The 18,513-nt window shown below is 57.2% G+C and overlaps 2 protein-coding genes across 5 annotated transcripts in view; one reads left to right on the top strand and one right to left on the bottom strand.

The window, feature by feature from the left end:
• Positions 1–4: 4 nt before the first annotated feature.
• BAP1 (BRCA1 associated protein 1) lies at positions 5–8,764 on the top strand. 2 transcript variants are annotated; one of them, XM_037797761.1, is made up of 17 exons: positions 11–142; positions 264–293; positions 405–459; positions 1,341–1,473; positions 1,860–1,979; positions 2,451–2,512; positions 2,595–2,737; positions 3,005–3,083; positions 3,533–3,656; positions 3,986–4,133; positions 4,612–4,796; positions 5,275–5,408; positions 5,950–6,428; positions 6,546–6,706; positions 6,980–7,072; positions 7,187–7,259; positions 7,445–8,764. In XM_037797761.1, exons 1-17 carry the CDS (start codon positions 106–108, stop codon positions 7,576–7,578), a joined length of 2,190 nt encoding a protein of 729 aa, XP_037653689.1. In that variant the 5' UTR covers positions 11–105; the 3' UTR covers positions 7,579–8,764. The 2 variants fall into 2 exon arrangements, with proteins under 2 accessions (XP_037653688.1, XP_037653689.1); XM_037797760.1 differs by having other exon boundaries at positions 5–142; positions 264–459.
• A 547-nt stretch (positions 8,765–9,311) lies between these two features.
• DNAH1 (dynein axonemal heavy chain 1) overlaps positions 9,312–18,513 on the bottom strand; it is a 104,789-nt gene continuing 95,587 nt past the window's right edge. For all 3 annotated transcript variants that reach the window (XM_037797756.1, XM_037797757.1, XM_037797759.1), the window contains 19 exons: positions 18,256–18,381; positions 17,526–17,645; positions 17,265–17,414; positions 16,977–17,137; positions 16,067–16,292; positions 15,714–15,909; positions 15,220–15,371; positions 14,470–14,666; positions 14,075–14,219; positions 13,689–13,847; positions 13,474–13,605; positions 12,901–13,071; positions 12,636–12,815; positions 12,388–12,564; positions 11,589–11,759; positions 11,324–11,454; positions 10,588–10,939; positions 10,027–10,261; positions 9,312–9,499 (listed from right to left, as the gene is read on the bottom strand). In XM_037797756.1, the coding sequence (XP_037653684.1) occupies positions 9,378–9,499; positions 10,027–10,261; positions 10,588–10,939; positions 11,324–11,454; positions 11,589–11,759; positions 12,388–12,564; positions 12,636–12,815; positions 12,901–13,071; positions 13,474–13,605; positions 13,689–13,847; positions 14,075–14,219; positions 14,470–14,666; positions 15,220–15,371; positions 15,714–15,909; positions 16,067–16,292; positions 16,977–17,137; positions 17,265–17,414; positions 17,526–17,645; positions 18,256–18,381 (3,303 nt within the window). In that variant the 3' untranslated portion in view covers positions 9,312–9,377. The remainder of the gene's footprint in view (positions 9,500–10,026; positions 10,262–10,587; positions 10,940–11,323; positions 11,455–11,588; positions 11,760–12,387; positions 12,565–12,635; positions 12,816–12,900; positions 13,072–13,473; positions 13,606–13,688; positions 13,848–14,074; positions 14,220–14,469; positions 14,667–15,219; positions 15,372–15,713; positions 15,910–16,066; positions 16,293–16,976; positions 17,138–17,264; positions 17,415–17,525; positions 17,646–18,255; positions 18,382–18,513) is intronic.

The following is an 18,513-nucleotide window of genomic DNA, read 5'->3' as shown; positions in this document are numbered from 1 at the left end:
CGGGGCCCGTTGTCTGTGTGGTGCTGAGGGGCCCCGGAGGCGGTGGGGGCTTCGGGCGGGGCGGCAGGGCCTGGACATGGCGCTGGGGGGCCGCTCCGCGGGAAGATGAATAAGGGCTGGCTGGAGTTGGAGAGCGACCCGGGTGAGGAGGGGGCCGGGCGGGCCGCCGGCCAGGAAGGCTGGGTGGGCCCGCGGGCAGGCGCCTGTCTTCTGAAATGCGCCTGCCTGATCCCCTTCCCCCTTCTCTTGTCGCCCCCGCCCAGGCCTCTTCACCCTTCTGGTGGAAGATTTCGGTAAGAGCCTCCCTATCCGCAGGACCGGGACTGTGGAGGCCTACTTCTGCGCCTTCCTCGCCCCCTGGCCACGGGCTGCCATACCCGACCGCTTACCTTTCCTGTTGGCAGGTGTCAAAGGGGTACAGGTGGAGGAGATCTATGACCTTCAGAGCAAATGCCAGGGGTAAGTGATTGGCCCTAGGGCTGCCCCCTCACACCCAGAGGGCCCGGGGATTTTATATGTAAAATCTCTTACCAGCAGGCATCCTTTTTCTCTGGGTACTCTTTTTCTGATCAAGCTGATAGTTTTATTGGCCACTCTTCTCTCAGGACTTCCTTTTATGTAGTGGCCTTCCCCATCCAAATCCTTATCCACCCATGGGGTACAGTTCAGATGCCCTTCCTGGTTTTACAGCAGAAAGCCCCTTCTCTTAATCCGGGTCACACTGTGTTTCATGCAGCTGCAGTTTATTAATTACAGCTTTAATGTGCCCATGAAGCCCTGTGACTTTAATTCCCACACAAGAGTCATGTACTGAATGGTTGGCATGTGGCATCTGACAAGGCCATTCCTGGTGGCCAACCACAGAATCATGTCCTGGTGGTCCCGCAGAATAGAGGAGAAACTGCTATGGTGACTGAACCAAGAAGTTTGCTTTTTATTTCTCTGGCTGCATTGGGTCACAGGCCTTGGGGTCCACAAGTGAGATTTAGTGTTTAAATTTCTGATCAGACAAGACTTTTGTTCTTATTTTCCCTTGCCTGTTCTGGGCCATTGGTTCAGCTTTTCTTTTGCTATTCTGGAACCAAAAGCTTCAGGTGTAAGCTGGGTGGACTCCTGGAGCTCCACAGTCACAAGCTGTGGCTGTGCCCACGTCAGGCCTCTGGGGTTTGAGGGCTCAGGTTTTTGGGTACAGTGTTGGGAAAAAGCCAGGGGAGAGGAGAGATAATGTCCGGAGCACTGGGTAGTAACACAGTGCAAGGGAACAGGGGGGAAAGATAGGGGATGCTGATTGCCTTCTGCCCCCTCAGCTAATCTAGGGTTCTGTCACTTACTTCCCGCAGCCCTGTATATGGATTCATCTTCCTCTTCAAATGGATTGAAGAGCGCCGGTCCCGTCGCAAGGTCTCTACCTTGGTGGATGATACGTCCGTGATTGATGACGATATTGTGAATAATATGTTCTTTGCCCACCAGGTCTGCTGGGCTCTGTGCTCTTTCTGGAGGGTGGGATGCTGCCATTTTCTTTCTTTGGGAAGTGGAAGTGGGGGAAGGCAGGAGGAAGAGATAGCAGATACCAATGGTACTGGTTACAGAAACCCCTTTGCAGAAAGAACTAAACTCTTATTCACTACCCTGGAGCACCTTTAGAGCAGGGTGGTGTCTGAGTCATTTTTCTTTGTCTACATCCCCAGACACCTGGTGAGTATTTAGTTGGTGCTTGTTGAATGAACAATGTTGGGCCAAGATGAGGTGAGCTTGTGAGGGTTGTTGCCCAGATACGACTGTCCCTCTCTGGATCCCTATTTCCAGTGAGTATGGGCTTGCAGGAACTGTATGGGTGACTGTTCTTGGTTTCACAGCTGATCCCCAACTCTTGTGCCACTCATGCCCTGCTGAGCGTGCTCCTGAATTGCAGCAATGTGGACCTGGGGCCCACCCTGAGTCGCATGAAGGATTTCACCAAAGGCTTCAGCCCTGAGGTAGGCTGCAGTGCCTTAGTCCTGGCTCACAGCTGGCTGGACAGATATGAGCCCCAGGGCCTTTGATGATGCCACTATGGAGCTTTTTCCTTTACAAATGACCATTTATGTTACATTTGACCCTTAGACTAATTGTGTAAGGCAATTAGTTTTAGATTGACTTGTCAGGAAAGGAGAGAGACCTAGAGAGGGAAGCAACTTTCCTTAGGTGACACCATGTTAGGACCTTCTATGTCAGAACTTTTCCTACCAGGCTGTGCTGCTCCCCAGTATCTGCTGATTACCACACAAGGCCAGTAGAGCCCATCTCTGGGCTCCGGAGGTCTCTCTTGTCCCTCACTAGACCTTTAGGAGTCTTAGTCTATGCTTCCTCAGATTTCTGGAACTCTGCCAGGCCTGCTCTCTGTAGTTTCACCTCCAGAAGCCCATCTAAAAGGTTATTCTGGTGTGACCTTATTTTCTCCTTTCTAGAGCAAAGGATATGCAATTGGCAATGCCCCAGAGTTGGCCAAGGCTCATAATAGCCATGCCAGGTATGTGGGAGCTGTGGTAGCCGGTGGTGGTGGTGGTAGGGGTAGGTGTTCCTTTTGGGGCTCTGAATGTGTCCTTTCTCAGGCCCGAGCCGCGCCACCTCCCTGAGAAGCAGAATGGGCTTAGTGCAGTACGGACCATGGAAGCGTTTCACTTTGTCAGCTATGTGCCAATCACAGGTCGGCTCTTTGAGCTGGATGGACTGAAGGTCTACCCCATTGACCATGGTAGGTACCCTGAGCTGAGGGTCCGCTGGCTTCTTCTGCTTGCTTCCCAGGTTGTTGGGGCTCAGAATCCTCAGGTGCTCAAGGTCCTGGTGGTAGGGATTGGGTGCTGAGGACATCTGGCTCTGGCCAGGATGGCAGCCTGCGCTGCATTGCCTGCTCAGTTCCTGACTCCTTGGAGCAGTTGCTCTTCTCCATCCTCCTTTTCACTCTTGGCCTGCCAAACTCACGATGTCCCAGTTGCTGACTTCTTGTCTTGGTCTTCCTTAGGGCCTTGGGGGGAGGATGAGGAGTGGACAGACAAGGCCCGGCGGGTCATCATGGAGCGTATCGGCCTCGCCACTGCAGGGTAAGGGCACTGTGCCTGCCCTGCTCTACCCTCTGGAGCTGTGCCCCCTTTGGTAGGGAAGAGGAAAGGGAACTAAGGCATAGAGAGGCCACATGGTGAATCTGGCAAGATCAGGCTTAGATGTTGGTCTCCCTGCTCCTTGCCCCATTTCCTGCCTGGGCTGCCTGTCGCCTGCTCCGGGATGGGACAGGGGAAGGGTGGGCCTGTGTAGAACCCTGGGGTGGCCAGGGTTCACTGGCTCACTTCCTGACAGGCCCCTCACACAGCTCATTGGAAGACACCAGCTCAGGTGCCTGGTGTATGTGGCCAGCCACCGTCCACCTGTTGGGGTGGGGCCTGTACCTTCAGCCACAGTTGTGACTACAGGGAGCCCTGCCAGGATATCTGCCTTAACCTGATGGCAGGGTCCAGGGTGGGGGCTGCTCTCAGGGCTGTGGCTGTGACTGCAGGGAGCCCTACCACGACATCCGCTTCAACCTGATGGCGGTGGTGCCCGACCGCAGGATCAAGTATGAGGCCAGGCTGCACGTGTTGAAGGTGAACCGACAGACAGTGCTGGAGGCCCTGCAGCAGGTGGGTGCCTCTCCTGCCTAGCCCTTGCCCAACCCGTCTCTCAGGCCCACCCTCCCCAAACCCTTTCTACCATGCCATCTGTGCTGGATTCCCAAATCATTCTCTTACATGGAGCGGAGCTTCAACTAACCACTATTTTCTTTTTGCTCCCTTTGTGGGAATTGAGGTGGGGTGGGAGAATTGTTTCAAAAAGGAGTTTACAAGGCTGTTGTATTTCACTGTGAGTGGGTAGAGCCAAGGCCATTATGCTGTCTGTCGGGGCCCTTCGCTGTCCAAGGTAGAGGCCTGCATCTGCCCTCCCTCCTCTGAGCCATGGATTCTGTTTTCAGCTGATTAGGGTTACACAGCCAGAGCTGATTCAGACCCATAAGTCTCAAGAGTCACAGCTGCCTGAGGAGTCGAAGCCAGCCAGCAGCAAGTCCCCCTTGGCATTGGAGGCAAGCAGGGCCCCTGCGGCCTCTGAGGGCACCCACACAGGTACTGGAGAGCTTGGGGCCTCTTCGGTGTGTCTCAGAGCCGCCTCCTCATAGCTTAACTTGTGAGGCCCAAGCAGAGCAAGTCTCTTTCTATAGTGATCCATGGGTGGTGATGCAGAGGTGAGGCCTGAAAACCCAGTGCCTGCAGCTCTGCCTCCTTGGAATATGGAGGGAGAGCAGTCCTTCCCTAAGGAAAGGCGCCTGTAAAGGCCCCTGAGCCCTGCTCCATAATGTACCCTTCCTTTCTTGTTTTCTCTACAGGCCTTTTTGTTTCTGCCTCACTCTTTTTCTTTTTCATCTTTTCCGAGTCTTACTTTATGCATACAACTCAGGGTTTGCTGACTCCAGTCTACCAGCTGCTCTTCTTTGGGAAGGGAGGGGGAGTAGTGCTGTGTCCCAGGACTGGGGAGATGGTGGGCTGGGGATAGCTTTCCTGGAGCTGGCTGAAGGTCCTACTTGTGCCTCTTGCCTTGTCCCAGATGGTGCGGAGGAGGGGGCTGGCTCATGCCTACCAGCCTCAACTCACAGCCCTCCCAGCAAACCTAAGCTGGTGGTGAAGCCTCCTGGGAGCAGCCTCAATGGGGTTCCCCCCAACCCCACTCCGATTGTTCAGCGGTTGCCAGCCTTTCTGGACAATCACAACTATGCCAAGTCCCCCATGCAGGTAAGCTGGGAGTGCCTTTGAAGGATACCCTCCAGAATTCTCCTGAGAGGCTGCAATAGGCAGTTTCTCCAGGTGGTTTCTTGATGTCTACCTTCGGCCCAGGCCTGGGTTGCCAGGTTTCTCTGATACTCAGAGGCTCCCATGTAGGCAGGCTAAAACTTAAGGAGGCACGGAGAGCTCCTCTGACTGTAAACTCAGTCACATGACTGTGATATTAAACATTTAGAGCATACTCATTGGTACAGTTCTACAGCGTGTATTCTGCTGGGAAAATACAGGCACTTGTTTCGGGGCACTCTGTTCCTCTTAAAAGCTCTGTGTAGCCAGGTGGTATGGGTGGGAGACAGCTTCCCCAGGAGCCAAGGTGGATTCTGGAGCACCTGTAAGGTTCAGTGAACTTAGCCTGCAGAGCCAGGTTGATTCTGGCTGTGAGAGCTGTGCGTAGCCTGGGCTGACCGGCTCCCTGCTCATAACCCAGGAGGAAGAAGATCTAGCAGCAGGCATGGGCCGCAGCCGAGTCCCAGTCCGCCCGGCCCAGCAGTACTCAGATGATGAGGACGACTATGAGGATGATGAAGAGGATGACGTGCAGAACACCAACTCTGCCATCAGGTCAGCCCAGCTCTGTAAGGCTAGTAGGCTCTGGGTGCTGCAGATCCTATCCGGAATATTCCAGCCTGTGCTGAGAATGCCGTTGAGCAGATAAAGCTGAGCACCTGCTGAGTGTGGGGCCTTGGGGAAGGCTGGTATGAAGGGGATGACCCCAGGCACCAAGGTTGTTGCTGGTGGGCTTGGGGTGAGCTGAGCACATTAGACATTAAGGCTTGTTCTTTTGGGAGGTGGCCTTTCAGCTGGACCTTGGAGTATTGGATGAGGAAGGGATGGAGCAGACATGAGAGGACAGCTTATCTAGAAGTCATGGCATTGGCAAAAGGCCAGAAGTGGGGCACTGGAATAGAGAAGGTGTCCTCTGAGGACACCTGGCTGCAGCTATCAGAGCTTAGGGTGCTAAGCTGGACATGGTTAGACCAAGGGTGAGGAGCTTCTAGGGTCAGTCCCTGGAGGCCAGGATTTCTTGAGGCATCTTGGACCCTGCTGGATGTTGCCAGTCACCTGTCCCATTCCCTTGGCTCCTCTCCCTTTGGCCCCACAGATACAGGCGGAAGGGGTCAGGGAAGCCAGGGTCCTTGAGTGGCACTGCAGATGGGCAGCTATCAGTGCTGCAACCTAACACCATCAACGTCCTGGCCGAGAAGCTCAAAGAGAGTCAGAAAGACCTCTCAGTTCCTCTGTCCATCAAGACCAGCAGCGGGGCTGGGAGTCCGGCTGTGGCAGTGCCCATGCACTCGCAGCCCTCGCCCACGCCCAGCAACGAGAGTACGGACACAGCCTCTGAAATTGGCAGCGCTTTTAACTCACCACTGCGATCACCCATCCGCTCGGCCAACCCGACACGGCCCTCTAGCCCTGTCACCTCCCACATCTCCAAGGTGCTTTTTGGTGAGGACGACAGCCTACTGCGTGTTGACTGCATACGCTACAACCGCGCTGTACGCGACCTGGGTCCTTTTATCAGCACAGGCTTGCTTCATCTGGCTGAGGATGGTGTGCTGAGTCCCTTGGCACTGACAGGTAGTCACCCAGGGCTGGCTCACTGGCCACTTGGTGCACCTAGTAGGGAGGAGGGAGGTGGCTGGTGACCGTCAGGTATCCTCCCCTCTGATGGTTCTTCTTGTGACTTTTCCCCAGAGGGTGGGAAGGGTTCCTCACCCTCCATCAGACCAGGCCAAGGCAACCAAGGGTCCAGCAACCCAGAGGAGAAAGAGGTAGGGGAAGCAGTGGACAGCAGAGAGAAGACTGGGCTGGTCAGGCCTGGTGAGCCTGTAAGCGGGGAGAAGTACTCACCCAAGGTGAGCCTCCATTGTGGCCTTCTCTTGGTGCTTTCAGTACTGATAGAGGGAAGGGCCTGGGCACTGCTGCCTAGTTGCTGGCTTCTTGTTTGGAATTTTGGGGTGAGGACTGGTGGCTGGTGCCACATGTCTGGAGGCCTTTCTGGGTGGTAACAGGGGCCTCAGTAGATACACGGACTCTGGCTAGTCATCCTTGCCTTTGGCTGCCTCCTGGTAGTGGGCCTTCGGATTTGGCCGGCCCCCCTCAACAGGTACATTGGTGGGTTTTGGCAGGAGCTGCTGGCACTGCTGAAGTGTGTGGAGGCTGAGATTGCAAACTATGAGGCCTGCCTCAAGGAAGAGGTGGAAAAGCGGAAGAAGTTCAAGGTGGGTGATCTCTCCAGCTGCTTGATCCTCCTCTGCCCTTGACTTCCTGAGGTCAGCTGGCAGCTGCTCTGGTGAGGTGGGTTGCAGTGCCCTCACCCTTCTCCTCTCCTGCAGATTGATGACCAGAGAAGGACCCACAACTATGATGAGTTCATCTGCACCTTCATCTCCATGCTGGCTCAGGAAGGTGAGGAGACTCACTGCTGCATCTTACCTGCCCTGCCCTGCTGAGGGTTGTGTCCTGCAGATCCCCCTTCCTCAGAGCAGGGAGGGCTGTGAGAGCCCTGGCTCCTGACCTGAGCCCATGATCACCCTGAGCGGATTGCTGCTGGGCATCCGACCCCCTGCTTCAGGGTCCCTGCCTCTCTGCAGGCATGCTGGCCAACCTGGTGGAGCAGAATATCTCAGTGCGGCGGCGCCAAGGGGTCAGTATTGGCCGGCTCCACAAACAGCGGAAGCCTGACCGGCGGAAACGCTCACGCCCCTACAAGGCCAAGCGCCAGTGAAGATTGCTGGCCCTGACTCTTCAGCCTGCTCTTGCCGCATGGCCCTCACAGTGCCCCCTTCCCTGCCCTGTTCCCCCTTTTCCCAGTATTAACTGAATAGTTCCAGCTACGGAGCCCAGGCCCTGGGGGCAGGAGCTGGCCGGGATTCCCTGCATTGCACCCCATGGCAGGGATGGTCAGCCCTTAGTGCTCAGGAAACAGCAGCTGGAGCTTGGGCACAGCGATGTGCTGCGGCTGCCTCCACAGCCGGCTGTGGAGCGGTGGGACGTGGCCCTCCTGCCTTAGGCAGCAGAGTATATATTTTATCTATCAGAGACATCTATTTTTCTGGGCTCCAACATGTCTTGCCACCACTGTGTTGACATGGCTGGGAATGTTTCCCCCTCCTAGCAGCTGTCATCCTACTGGGCCAGGATCATGACTGCAAGGCCCAGCTGGGGCCTGGGTGGGCATTGGACCCTGCTGCTCTAGCCCCAGCCGCCAGCCTGTTCCTGTTGTGAGGAAGCCAGGCCTACTTTCTTCATTCCTCCTGGGAGAGCTCCAAACTCAGGGACCTAGCTGTTGGGCTGGAATTGGGGGTGGGGTTTCCCAGTGGGGGTGGGATGAGCAGCCTGCTGGGAGTGAACAGAGAAGTGTTTGAGCTGTTTCTAGGTGGGCTTGCTGAGACTGCTCTCTGCAGCAGGGCTCAGGGCTCTTTGCTTTCAGTATTGTGGTTCTGGCTTTGAGACCACCTTGGGCTCCTGGTCTTTGTTCCTGGAGCCTAGGGGCTCAGAAGAGCCTCTGCCCAGCCCCTCAGTATTACCATGTGTCCCTCTTATTAGGGATAGCAGAGACAGGGCTGCTTGCAGGAAGCGGGCACCACTCAGCTCTCCCTGCCACACAAGCTTCCTTAATCTCTGCAGGGCACTCAGGGTTGGGGACGGACCAGAATTGAGACAACTAGTTGGAACCCCCGAGTCCCTAGAGGGCTTGATGCTGAGGGGTAACAGGTCCAGCGCTCCCTCTAGAGTACAGGCCCCAAACAGCCCCGTGGTTTTGAAGGTGACCCAAGCAGACCCTTTATCTGTATATAGTGATTGGGAGATGGGGCTGGTAGGTGCCTCTCCCTGGGCTGAGCACAGCCTGACCCCTGTGGCCCCTGTAAATACTGGATCAGTGGATGAATAAAACTCTTATTAAATACTAAGTTCTCCTGTGCTGGCCTAAGGTTTGTAGACCAGGTTGCGGTGTGAATGAAGGACCTAACTAGACCTCCTAGCCCCCAAGACCCTGTGACCAGAGAGGTAAGAGGTTTTCATTCGTGGGGTGCTAGCCCTCTCCCCCAGGGCAGAGATCCTTGGGGCCCTAGGCCTGGGATTGGGGACCTGAGAGCTGAGGAGGGGCTCTGGGTGGACTGTGGTGCTTAGGAACTTGGTGTAAGATAGGCTTGGGTATATTTTGGAGGTGGTGGTGGGGGGGGCTCATGACTTTAACCAGATTGGTGGTTTTGCTACCTGGAGAGGTGCCAGGGCTCGGGGGCCAGGAATCAGGGCTGCCTCTAGTCCTGCATGGCACGCTGTTCCTGGTAGGGGTGCTGGCAACTTAGAGGGTCCCATCTCTTCCCTTGTATTTGGACAGGTACAGCAGGCCAGAGCTGCCTCCCCTGCCAATCTACCCCCTGCTAATTCTCTGCTGAGGCTGGCTGGAGCCCCTTTCTCCACCCTGTCTCCCTGACAATGAAAACTGATGTAAGCAGCTAAGCTTCAGCCAAACTGCTCAGAAAACTCAACTTTAATGCCCCCCATCCCTTCCATCAGAGTCTAGTAGTCAAGGGCACAGATGAGAGCCACACCACGCTTTATCCAGTGTCGCTGGGGCTGGTCACTGGGGATCTCCACAGCAATGACATAGTTGGTGGAGTGGCCTGTGGTTGATAGTGTACCTGGAACAGGCAAGAAGAGGGGAGGGTTAGATCAGGTCCTACCACAATGAGAGCAGGGACAGGGTAGGGGAAGTGAGCTCAACAAACTGAGTGGGGGACAGGGAGGGGACCCTGATCCAAGAGAAGGCCTGAATGATGAGTAGGTCTGGCCAAGGCTCAGGCTTGCCCAAGGTTACTGCACTTGGGATTGAGGATGAGGAGAGGAGAGTTGATGCCATTCATTCTCTTGAGGGACTCAGCCCAGGCCCATCCCCTCTCCAGGCCTCAGTGACCCCTCTGAACTTGGCAGGCTGGGTATCTTAGGTTCCCAGGACCCAAGGTCCTGAGGGAGGCAGGCAGAGGGTGAGTGTTGGTCTCCGAGCCTGGCCCCTGGGCATTGTCCTGCTTGCTGGCCTGGCTCTGGCCCGGCCTGAGTAGTCTCAGGAGTGCTGATCAACCTCTGCTGCCTTGCTGCTCTGTGAACCTGGGACAGCCTAACTGGCCTGGGCTCCCTCCTGTGGTGAAGGCTCCACCCCTAGGCCCCATACCAGCACGGGTCAGCGTCTTGTAGATGGGGCATAGGTAGAAGTCCTGGGCCTGGACCTTGCGGTTGGGTACTGGCAGGAGCCAGATAATGGCCATCTCCGTATACAGCTCCTTGGGCCGAGATTCAGCCAGCTGGAAGGCCACTGGGTCCCAGCGGGCACCTTCCAGGAACAGTCCATGGATGTAGCACCCCACTTCAGGCCGTTTCTTGATCTTTGAGAGTGATTGGGCCATCACCTGGGGTGGGTACACAGACACCCCCCGCCATTTCCCCCCACAGAATCTGGGTTAGATTTTGGGTCAGGGGGCACACATACTCCCTGCTGAGAGCTGCTGCCTGCCTGTCCACCACTCACCCACCCACACTGGCTAGTAGCCTGTGTTCTGCACCCTGCCCCTATGATTTCTCTAGTGCTCAGGGCCACTCTGGCCTGGATCTTCCTGGATGTGCTCCAGTGACCTGGCTTCCCCCAACCCCTGCTCATGGGTCCCCCAACTCTGCCATTGCCCTTCTGCCTGGGCCACACCCCAGTCTGTCACCTGCCCTGGCCCTGTGTCCACACCTTGAAATCGAAGGAGATTGTGTCGATGGAGATGACAGACTTTCGGGCAAAGTTCTGCAGGGTGCCTGTCAGGAAAGCCTGGGGGAAGAAGAAGCCACTGATCCAGAAGACAGGTGGGATGCCACCTTGGATCCAGGCCTGCAGGAAGTCCAGGCGCTGCAGCAAGTCCATGACCCATGAGGACAGTGGCTTGAGCGATGGGTAGGCCTTGGCCTTCCAGAGCTCGGGCACGGTGTTGTTGTACAGGCTGGCAGCCATCAGCTCCAGCTGAGAGGACATCACCACCAGGCCCTTGAGCGCCTTGAGCAGATCCCGCAGTGTCTGTGTGATCACCTGCAGCAGCCGGTTGTACCTGTGGGGCCAGGGGCAAGGAAGCAGACAGTGAGCCCTGGCTGCATAGTACTATTTGCACTCCCCATTGGGGGTCATAGACAGAAAAACAGTGGCAGAACGTAGAGACCAAGAACATAAAGCTGGGTTGGGCAGTCCACATACAAATCCCAGCTCTGGCTCTCAGCAAATGTATGACCTTGGACTGGTCACTTAACTTATCTGGGCCTTCGTTTGCCCATCTGTGAAAGGGGACTACACATGTAGCTGAGTGAGAGGATAGGTGTATATAGCACTTGGCTCAGTGTCTGGTCCAGAGTGGCTCCTGCTGTTGTGTCTCTATAGCTGGTGCTTTGAGCAGCCCCTGATGGTCTGATGTGGGGCTGGGGACGTATGGGGGGATTACCTAATGACCTCCTGCACTAGCACTGTGTTCATCGACTCCTCATACAGCACGGGGTACTTGGCCATCACCCGCTGCAAGTTGGTGGGCTCCGGCACCTTGAGCAGTATGCCCTGGGCCACATCTTCCACTATCTGTGGGTCAGAAGGATGTGCGGTTCAGGGCTGGCCCCCCTTAGCCCCTGCAGGATTCCACATACACCGAGTTCTTTCCCACAGGGGAGCAGGCGGGATGGTGGATGGAGCCCCACCCCCCCGCCACCACCCACCTTCTCCCGGCTCTGGCCGCCAACAGAGGATGATTTGGGCTGCAGCTGAATGATGGCGCCCAGCAGGGCAAAAGTCTCATTCTGGGCGAAGGTGATGTTGGCATTGTCATGGAGCCCGAAGATCTCAGGCATATCATTGAGTGGGAGGCCCCTGATGTAGGAGATGTAGCCCTGGGTGGTAGGAGGGTCACAACTGAAGCCCTTGCCTTGCTGTACCCCCGGCCTTTGGAGTGGCCCTCCAATTGAGCACATCCCCCACTCAGCACCCCTACTTGTAACCCTCACACATCTCTCTGTTGGTCTTGGGACTCCACAGCCTCTGAAGCTCTGCATGGTCTGGCCACCACTTCCTTCCCAGCCCCCCTCACCTCCATCTGCTCCCTGCTTCTCCATTTGGCTGCTCAAACCTGCCATTGCTCCCTCATGCTATAGGCCTTTTGTATCTGATGACCCACACTCTGGAATGCCCAACCCAGCTCAGCCCCCCAGCTTCTCCCCACACATCTTAGTTGACACACATTTCCTCAGAGAGCCCTCCCTGTGTAGTCTGGGTTGGGTTACCATCTTGGAGTTGCTGCCCAACCCTCAATGAATGGTTATATGGAGTGGCTGAGAGACAGAAGTTTGCCTCTTTCCCACAGATCCTGAGCTCCAGAGAGCAGGGACTGGGTCTGTCTTCTTCACTGTAGCTCTTTGTGGATGGACTGGAGCATGAAAAGGAGTAGGGGCCACGTTCACAGTACCCAAGAACCCCAAGCAGGCAGGCCCCTTGGGGCCTGGCCCTTGGGAGAGGGCTCACATTGAGGTCGTAGGTGGGTTGGATCTGGTGGTAGATTCCCGAGGCGCTGTAGCTGTGCTCGGGGGAGAGCACAGCAGGCCTGTAGAAATCCTCCAGGATGTTCATGACACAGCGGCGGTCCCAGTCATCAGTGACGCGACCCCCGTAGTTGATCTCGCCTGCTGTGTACTTGAGGACCTATGAGGTGGGGTGGGTGAGGGCCCCCACAAACGCCTCCGCCCCCAGCCCCTGGCCTGTTCCCAGGCCACCTTGTAGGGGATGTCGGCATACTCGTCCAGGAACATCTTGAGCTGGCTGATGCAGATACGCAGGTCTCCGTCGGTGAACTCATAGGGGATGTTGAAGCCCAGGGGCCCGAACTTACGGCGCTCCAGTGCATTCCCGTGGAACAGGCACAGTGACAACAGCAGGGACTTGAACTCGCTCACCTGTGGGAGGTGAGAGGACAGCAGACGTAAGGGGAGGGGGCTGGCGGGGCCAGGTAGCACAGGGCTCAGGCCCGGTGTGTCTCACCTTCTGACAGGAGTTAAGGAAATCATCACTGAGGCTGCTGTAGGACTTTAGCAGGTTGGCCTTGACGCCACGTGGTGGCTCGATGGTCATCTTGGAGCTGTTCTGCAGGATGGACACTGGGAACTTGTTGCTAGGCAGGCTAGTGAGCCACAGGCGGAAGTCCCGGTGCACCTGTGGCCACAGGCTTCATGTGAGACCCAGACCTAGTGGCCACCCCAACCCCAGGCTTCCTCAGACCGAGGACCCTGGGCATGCCCTCAGCCTGACTTGGACCCGGGAGCAGGCCAGGTGGGGCTGCACCAACCACTGGTTAAGAATACAGGCTTTGACAAGTCCCAGGACCACTGGCCTGTGCCTGGTCAGGAAATGGTAACTTAGTGGGCCATTAAGAAGACTGAACAGGTCGATGCCTGTGGCACAGTTGCTTACATAGTCATTTACAGAGCGTGTGCTGCATGCCTAGTACTAGGCTGAGTGTTCGCAGGATTCAAGCCTCTCTCAGCCCCAGATGGGTGTGTTATCACCCCCAGGTGGACATGTTGCTCAGCAGAGGGATCCCAGCAGGTGACACACCTTGTCAGGGTTGATGTGCTCAATAAGGTGCTCCAGCGCCGGCATCCAGCTCGGCGCCAGGTGGCAGTTCTGGAAGAAGACCCACTTGCCCCTCTCCATGGAGCTGCGTACCATGGCTTCCGCCCGGGGGCCCTGTGGGGTGGGGGCACTGAGCAGTGAGCAACAAGCTGGCCCATCCCCCCAGCCTTCTCTCCCTTTCCCCTCCCAGCCCTTACCTGCCCCTGGCCCAGAGAAATGGCAGAGAGTTTCTTGGAGAACTTCATCTCTTCAGCAAACTTGTAGAGGTCGGCAGCAGGGTCTGTGCCAGGCGACAGCACAAAGATGAGGGGTGTGGTTGAGTTGGAGTCTTTGAACACCAGTGGCAGGTTGGCTGTCTGCAAGGGCAGGGAGAGATGCTGGGACCACCTGGAGCTGAGACGAGGCAGGGACCAGGGCAAGGGAGATGGACCCTGGGGCTCCCCACAGAGGTGCCTGAGGGCCTTCCTGGCAGGGTCTGGAACCTCCTAGAGCTTTGGGGAGTGGGGGCTAGGAATCCTGACCTGACCGAGGTGGCAAAGTGGTCTGTTCAGGTGCAGCCAGGCCCCTGGGCACCAGCACTTGCCTGCGGCTCAATGAAGCGCGGCTCTAGGTTAGTGGCCACGAAGTCCTGCATGGCATTGGTAACCTTGTCCCCACGCAGGCAGCGGAGCACCAGCAGCTTCTGGAACTGATCCAGGTACTGGTCCCAGATGCCAGGCAAGGGCTCCCTGCAACATCACCCACACCTCCCTGAGAACCAGCCTGTGGGAGGCCACAGGCTGTGGGGATTCTGCCAGCTGATGGCAGGGAGAGTGGGCTGTACAGATACCTGAGGTTACAGGGTTGGAGGTGCAGGAGAGATGTGGCCATGGCCACAGTGCGACCCTGGGTGGCTCCAGAGAAAGCTGCTGGGCCAACCTGTTCCTGGGTCTCACCTCTCCCTGGACCTGCCCTGCTATGCCCTGGGACCCAGCTCACCGGTGGGGCTCGAGACTGTCGAAGATGTCCCGGAATTTTGACAGGTGCTTCACAAAGTCTTGAGCGAAGTCGAAAAAGGCTGGCAGGCTAGAGAGTGCCAGGATGTCTCGCCAGGCCCGGTCTGACAGCCAGTCCACTGCAGGGTTCTCGGTTATAACCTGGACGGAGCCCCCTGACAGGAGGTAGCGCCACTCGCTCTAGCAGAGGATAGGGGGAGGTTAGTGCCCAGGCCCCGTGGCCAGCTCCTCTCTGTCCTGGGGCACTTCCACCCAGCAGTGCCATCCCTCCCACTCTGGGAGGTCTGGGTCAGTGTCCCCACTCTGCCTTGTCCTGGCTGTGTGCAAGGATTAGATCTCTCTGCGCCTCAGTTTCCTCCTTTGGAAAGCAGGACTCAGAACCATGACTGCTTCCCAGGGTTTGGTGAGCATAGGTGAGCGTGTATCCAAGAGCCCAGAGCCTGGGGCATAGCTAGGGTTTGAGCAGTGAGCCTGTCACCCATGAAATACCTGGGACATCACAAGAGCTCTGGTCCAACAGGTGTGGGGGGCTTGGGACAGTCTCTGAGCTCACCAGCACAGGCAGGCTCTGTTTTTAATCCAGGAACCATGCTTCCTTAGGCCTCTGCCCCTTTGCTCTTGCTGTCCCTTCTCCCTGGCTTTCCCTTTCCTTGCACCATGTTCTCCCAGGCCCTGCAGCAGGGCAACTCCCGAGACAGTCTGTCCTGGACCTGCTGTCCCTCCGCCCATGCACCTGGTCGATCTTGCCCTCATTCATCATGATGCGGGCACACAGCAGGAAGGCAAACATCAACTTGTGCTTCTCAAAAAGGCTGCGGCAGACGTTACTGTAGAGGCTGTAGGTCAGGTAGCGGTTGATGTTGGCAATGCGCTTCTTCAGGTTGTCTGCAGGGAAGGGAAGTGGGGGGCAGAGAGCGGGGAGAGGTGGGCAGAGGGACGGTCTCAGTGGTCCAGCCCAGCCCGGCTGATCTCTCTGGCACCCATAGGGGCAGAATCTGGGCATACTTTGGGACATTTGGAGTTCCCAGGAAAGGGGCTCTGAGGAGGGAGGGAGGGGTGTGTGCGTGTGCATGTGTGTGCTTATGTATTGTGAGTCTATGATACTAAAGTATGTGCAAGAGAACATGGGTGTGTGTGTCTGTCATGGAAAGTGTCCACACATGTCACATCTGTGTCAGGGTGGGGGTGTGGTGTTTGCGTCTAGGCGTGCACATGTGCCAGGGCTACCTGCCCTCTCCGAGTTGGCGATGCCTGAGAGAAAGATGCTGAGAAACCACTCGAGGGAGTACTGGTACATGGGGTCCACGTTGGCCAGGTCGGACACACAGAAGAAGAGGATCTGGGTGCGGACGGCCACAGGTATGTACTCCATGCGCGTGAGGTCAATGTCCTTCTCTGTCTGTTCTGCAATCCTGACCTTGGCCTGGGAGTGTGATGGGGGCGGGGTGAGGGTAGGTAGGTCAGGCCCAGGTAGGCTGGCAAAGAGCAGAAGTCTGGGGTGTGTGGAGACAAGGGTCAAGTCAGGCGTGGGGCAGGTGGGGATAAGCAGGGTGGGCAGGGGTCGGTGGGCTGCTGCTGACCTGGATCTCAGCGGCCTTCATCTTGGAAGCCTCCAGCACCTTGATGAGCTCTATGTCATCCACAGGGTTGCCCTCGGAGGAACTGAGCCGGTACAGAATCTGGTCCTCAATGTCTTTCAGCTCCTGACGCATCTTGGCATTGCTGATAATTAGTTGGTTCTTGGCCTCTTCCAGGTCAGGACGCTCCTCAGCCACTACCTGGCCCAGCAATTGGTCCTCCAGGCCGCTGCCAGGGACAGGGACACCAGCTCCATAACAGTTGCTCACCTATCCACCTGTGCTCCTGTGGCTCCAAGAAACCACCATCCCCACCGGTGGTGGCCCAGGAGGCTGCAGGGCTAGGGCAAGGCCTGTTCCCAAAGTGACTAGAAGGGTCTGTGGGTGATTGCCAGGGACAGGCCTTACGGGTGTTTTCACTCCCAGCATGTGGAGAGGTTCACAGTGGCCACGGAAATGAGGAAATGAGGACTTAGCATGGAGCAAGACTGTGGGGTGGTCAGCAAAAGCCATTGTTCCTGGACTCATGGTAGCAAGGGTGGGAAATAAGGGCTTGGGAGCAGGCAGCCAGAGCATGCCTGACCCAGCTCCATGACAGCTCTGGGGTGAGTGCACAAGGCCCCTGCCAGGGCTGAGCTGGAACGGAAGGGTGCCTGGAGGAGGTGGAGCTGTGCTGGCTGGAGAACAGGCTGAGTGGGGGGTTCTCAGGTGGGAACCGTGCTAGGTCAGGGGGGCTGGTGGAAGGGCTAGAAAGGCCTGGAATGCCTGATGCTGGAGAGACGTGGCCTGGGAGGAAGGTTGGCAAAGCCTCTGAGCAGGAAAAGATCCCAAGTTCCAGCCTGGGGGTGGGAGAGGGGCAGCCAGGCAGGCTGAGGCAGAGCTGATGTTCAGGTCCTGGGGGGCGGGAGCATACCTGGGTGACAGGGTGAAGTTGATGAGGGTGAGTTTAGTGGAGATCTCAGGTGTGTAGTGTGGGTTGGGCAGCTTGGTGGTTATGTACAACTTGAAGTCCTCATGGTAGGGGATCACAGTGTCCCCCAGCTTCAGCACCGTGTTCCCTTGCTGCTTGTATGTCTGTGGGGGGTCGGATGGGTAGGCGCTTTGGTCTGTGCTTCGCCAGCTCAGCAGGGGTACGGGGTGGCCCCCTCTCCCCCATCCAGGCCTACACACTGCCCCCACCCCACCTCTGCTGCAAGCCCACCTGCTTGAGCAGCACGGGTTCCAGGGCCGGGTCCAGCTCCTCGCCCACACTCTCCAGCAGGCAGGGCTTGCCAAAGCGGATGGCGTTCTCCATGCTGCGTAGGAAGTCACGGTCACTCAGCTTGAACACGTCCAGCCCATTCTCCTTCTCCTGGCGTGGGGGGTGGGGGTGTGAGGCAGGTGGCCTGAGGCTCATCTTCTTCCCCTGCACCTGCCAAGCCTGGCTGGGATGGGGTGGCCGGCACCCAGTGGACGGGCTCACCATGTTCTTGATCCACTTGTTGGCCTGGCCCTGAGGGTCAATGAAGTGGGTCCAGCGCTGGGAGAACTGGGTGATGACCCCGTTCTCCACTGACAGTGTGTCATTGGGGAGGCCAGCAATCTGTGGGGGGCCAGGCATCAGACTGGGTTGGGGCTCTCACATTGCGGGGTCAACTTGGGCACCAGCCACTCCCTGCCCCAGCTGATCCCATCCTCGGGATGGGGTCAGGTGACAGTGTGAGGCAAGGCCTCATCCCCAGGACCCCCTGCCTCCATCTCCCTAGGGCAGGGCCACACCCCTGCCTTTTTCCCACTCCCTGGCTGGCTGGCACCCTCCTTTGCTGGGCCTTTCTGTCCTCTTGCCTGCTCAGTCTTCCATCTTCCACACCCATCCGCCCTCCTGACTTTGCTTGTGCTGGGCCATTACCTACAGCCTCTTGTCCTCCCCCTTTGCTCATCTCTGTCCTCCAAAGTCAAGTTTGGACATGACTTCTTTTAGAAAACCTTTCTTAATTCTCGCTCTGGATGCTACTCCCCGGTCCTGTACTCTTAAAGCGCCCCTTGAACTCTCTCCCCCGTTTAGTGTCTGTGCCGTGCTTGGCTCAGCTTCCCTCTCCTCTCCTGCCCACCATCCCCTTGCCAGGCCCATGAGGGTTCAGAGGAGGCATCTCTGGCCTGGCCTGGACCACATGGCGGGCCCAACCCAGTTGCTCCAACTCCCGGGCGGGCACCTGCCACGAGCGGATCTTCACGGGGTTCCCCAGCGTCCCGATCAGCGTGGGCTCGGAGGTGTGTGGGACCTCATGTATCATGAGCTGCTTAACCCAGTGGTCGTAGAGCACTGTGCGGTACTGGCCCTGGGGAGATGCCACACTCAGGGCTGCCCACCATGACACCTGAGGCCCTTCTACCGCCCCCCCCATACTCGGGTCACGCTCAGGCTTGGAGCCAGCCTGTCTGCACTCTAGGCCTGTATGTGTGACTTGTGT

This window comes from Choloepus didactylus, chromosome 1 (assembly GCF_015220235.1).
Source record: "Choloepus didactylus isolate mChoDid1 chromosome 1, mChoDid1.pri, whole genome shotgun sequence".
Classification (NCBI taxonomy): Eukaryota; Metazoa; Chordata; class Mammalia; order Pilosa; family Megalonychidae; genus Choloepus; species Choloepus didactylus.
This window is presented reverse-complemented; position numbering and strand designations above follow the sequence as displayed.

What these genes read in the sequence shown, in the direction of transcription:
- BAP1 (XM_037797760.1), top strand. Translation starts at nt 106, where the DNA reads ATGAATAAGGGCTGGCTGGAGTTGGAGAGCGACCCGG. An exon ending in GGAGTTGGAGAGCGACCCGG is followed by an intron (nt 143 to 263) that starts GTGAGGAGGGGG and finishes GCCCCCGCCCAG; the next exon opens with GCCTCTTCACCCTTCTGGTG. An exon ending in ATATGTTCTTTGCCCACCAG is followed by an intron (nt 1,474 to 1,859) that starts GTCTGCTGGGCT and finishes TTGGTTTCACAG; the next exon opens with CTGATCCCCAACTCTTGTGC.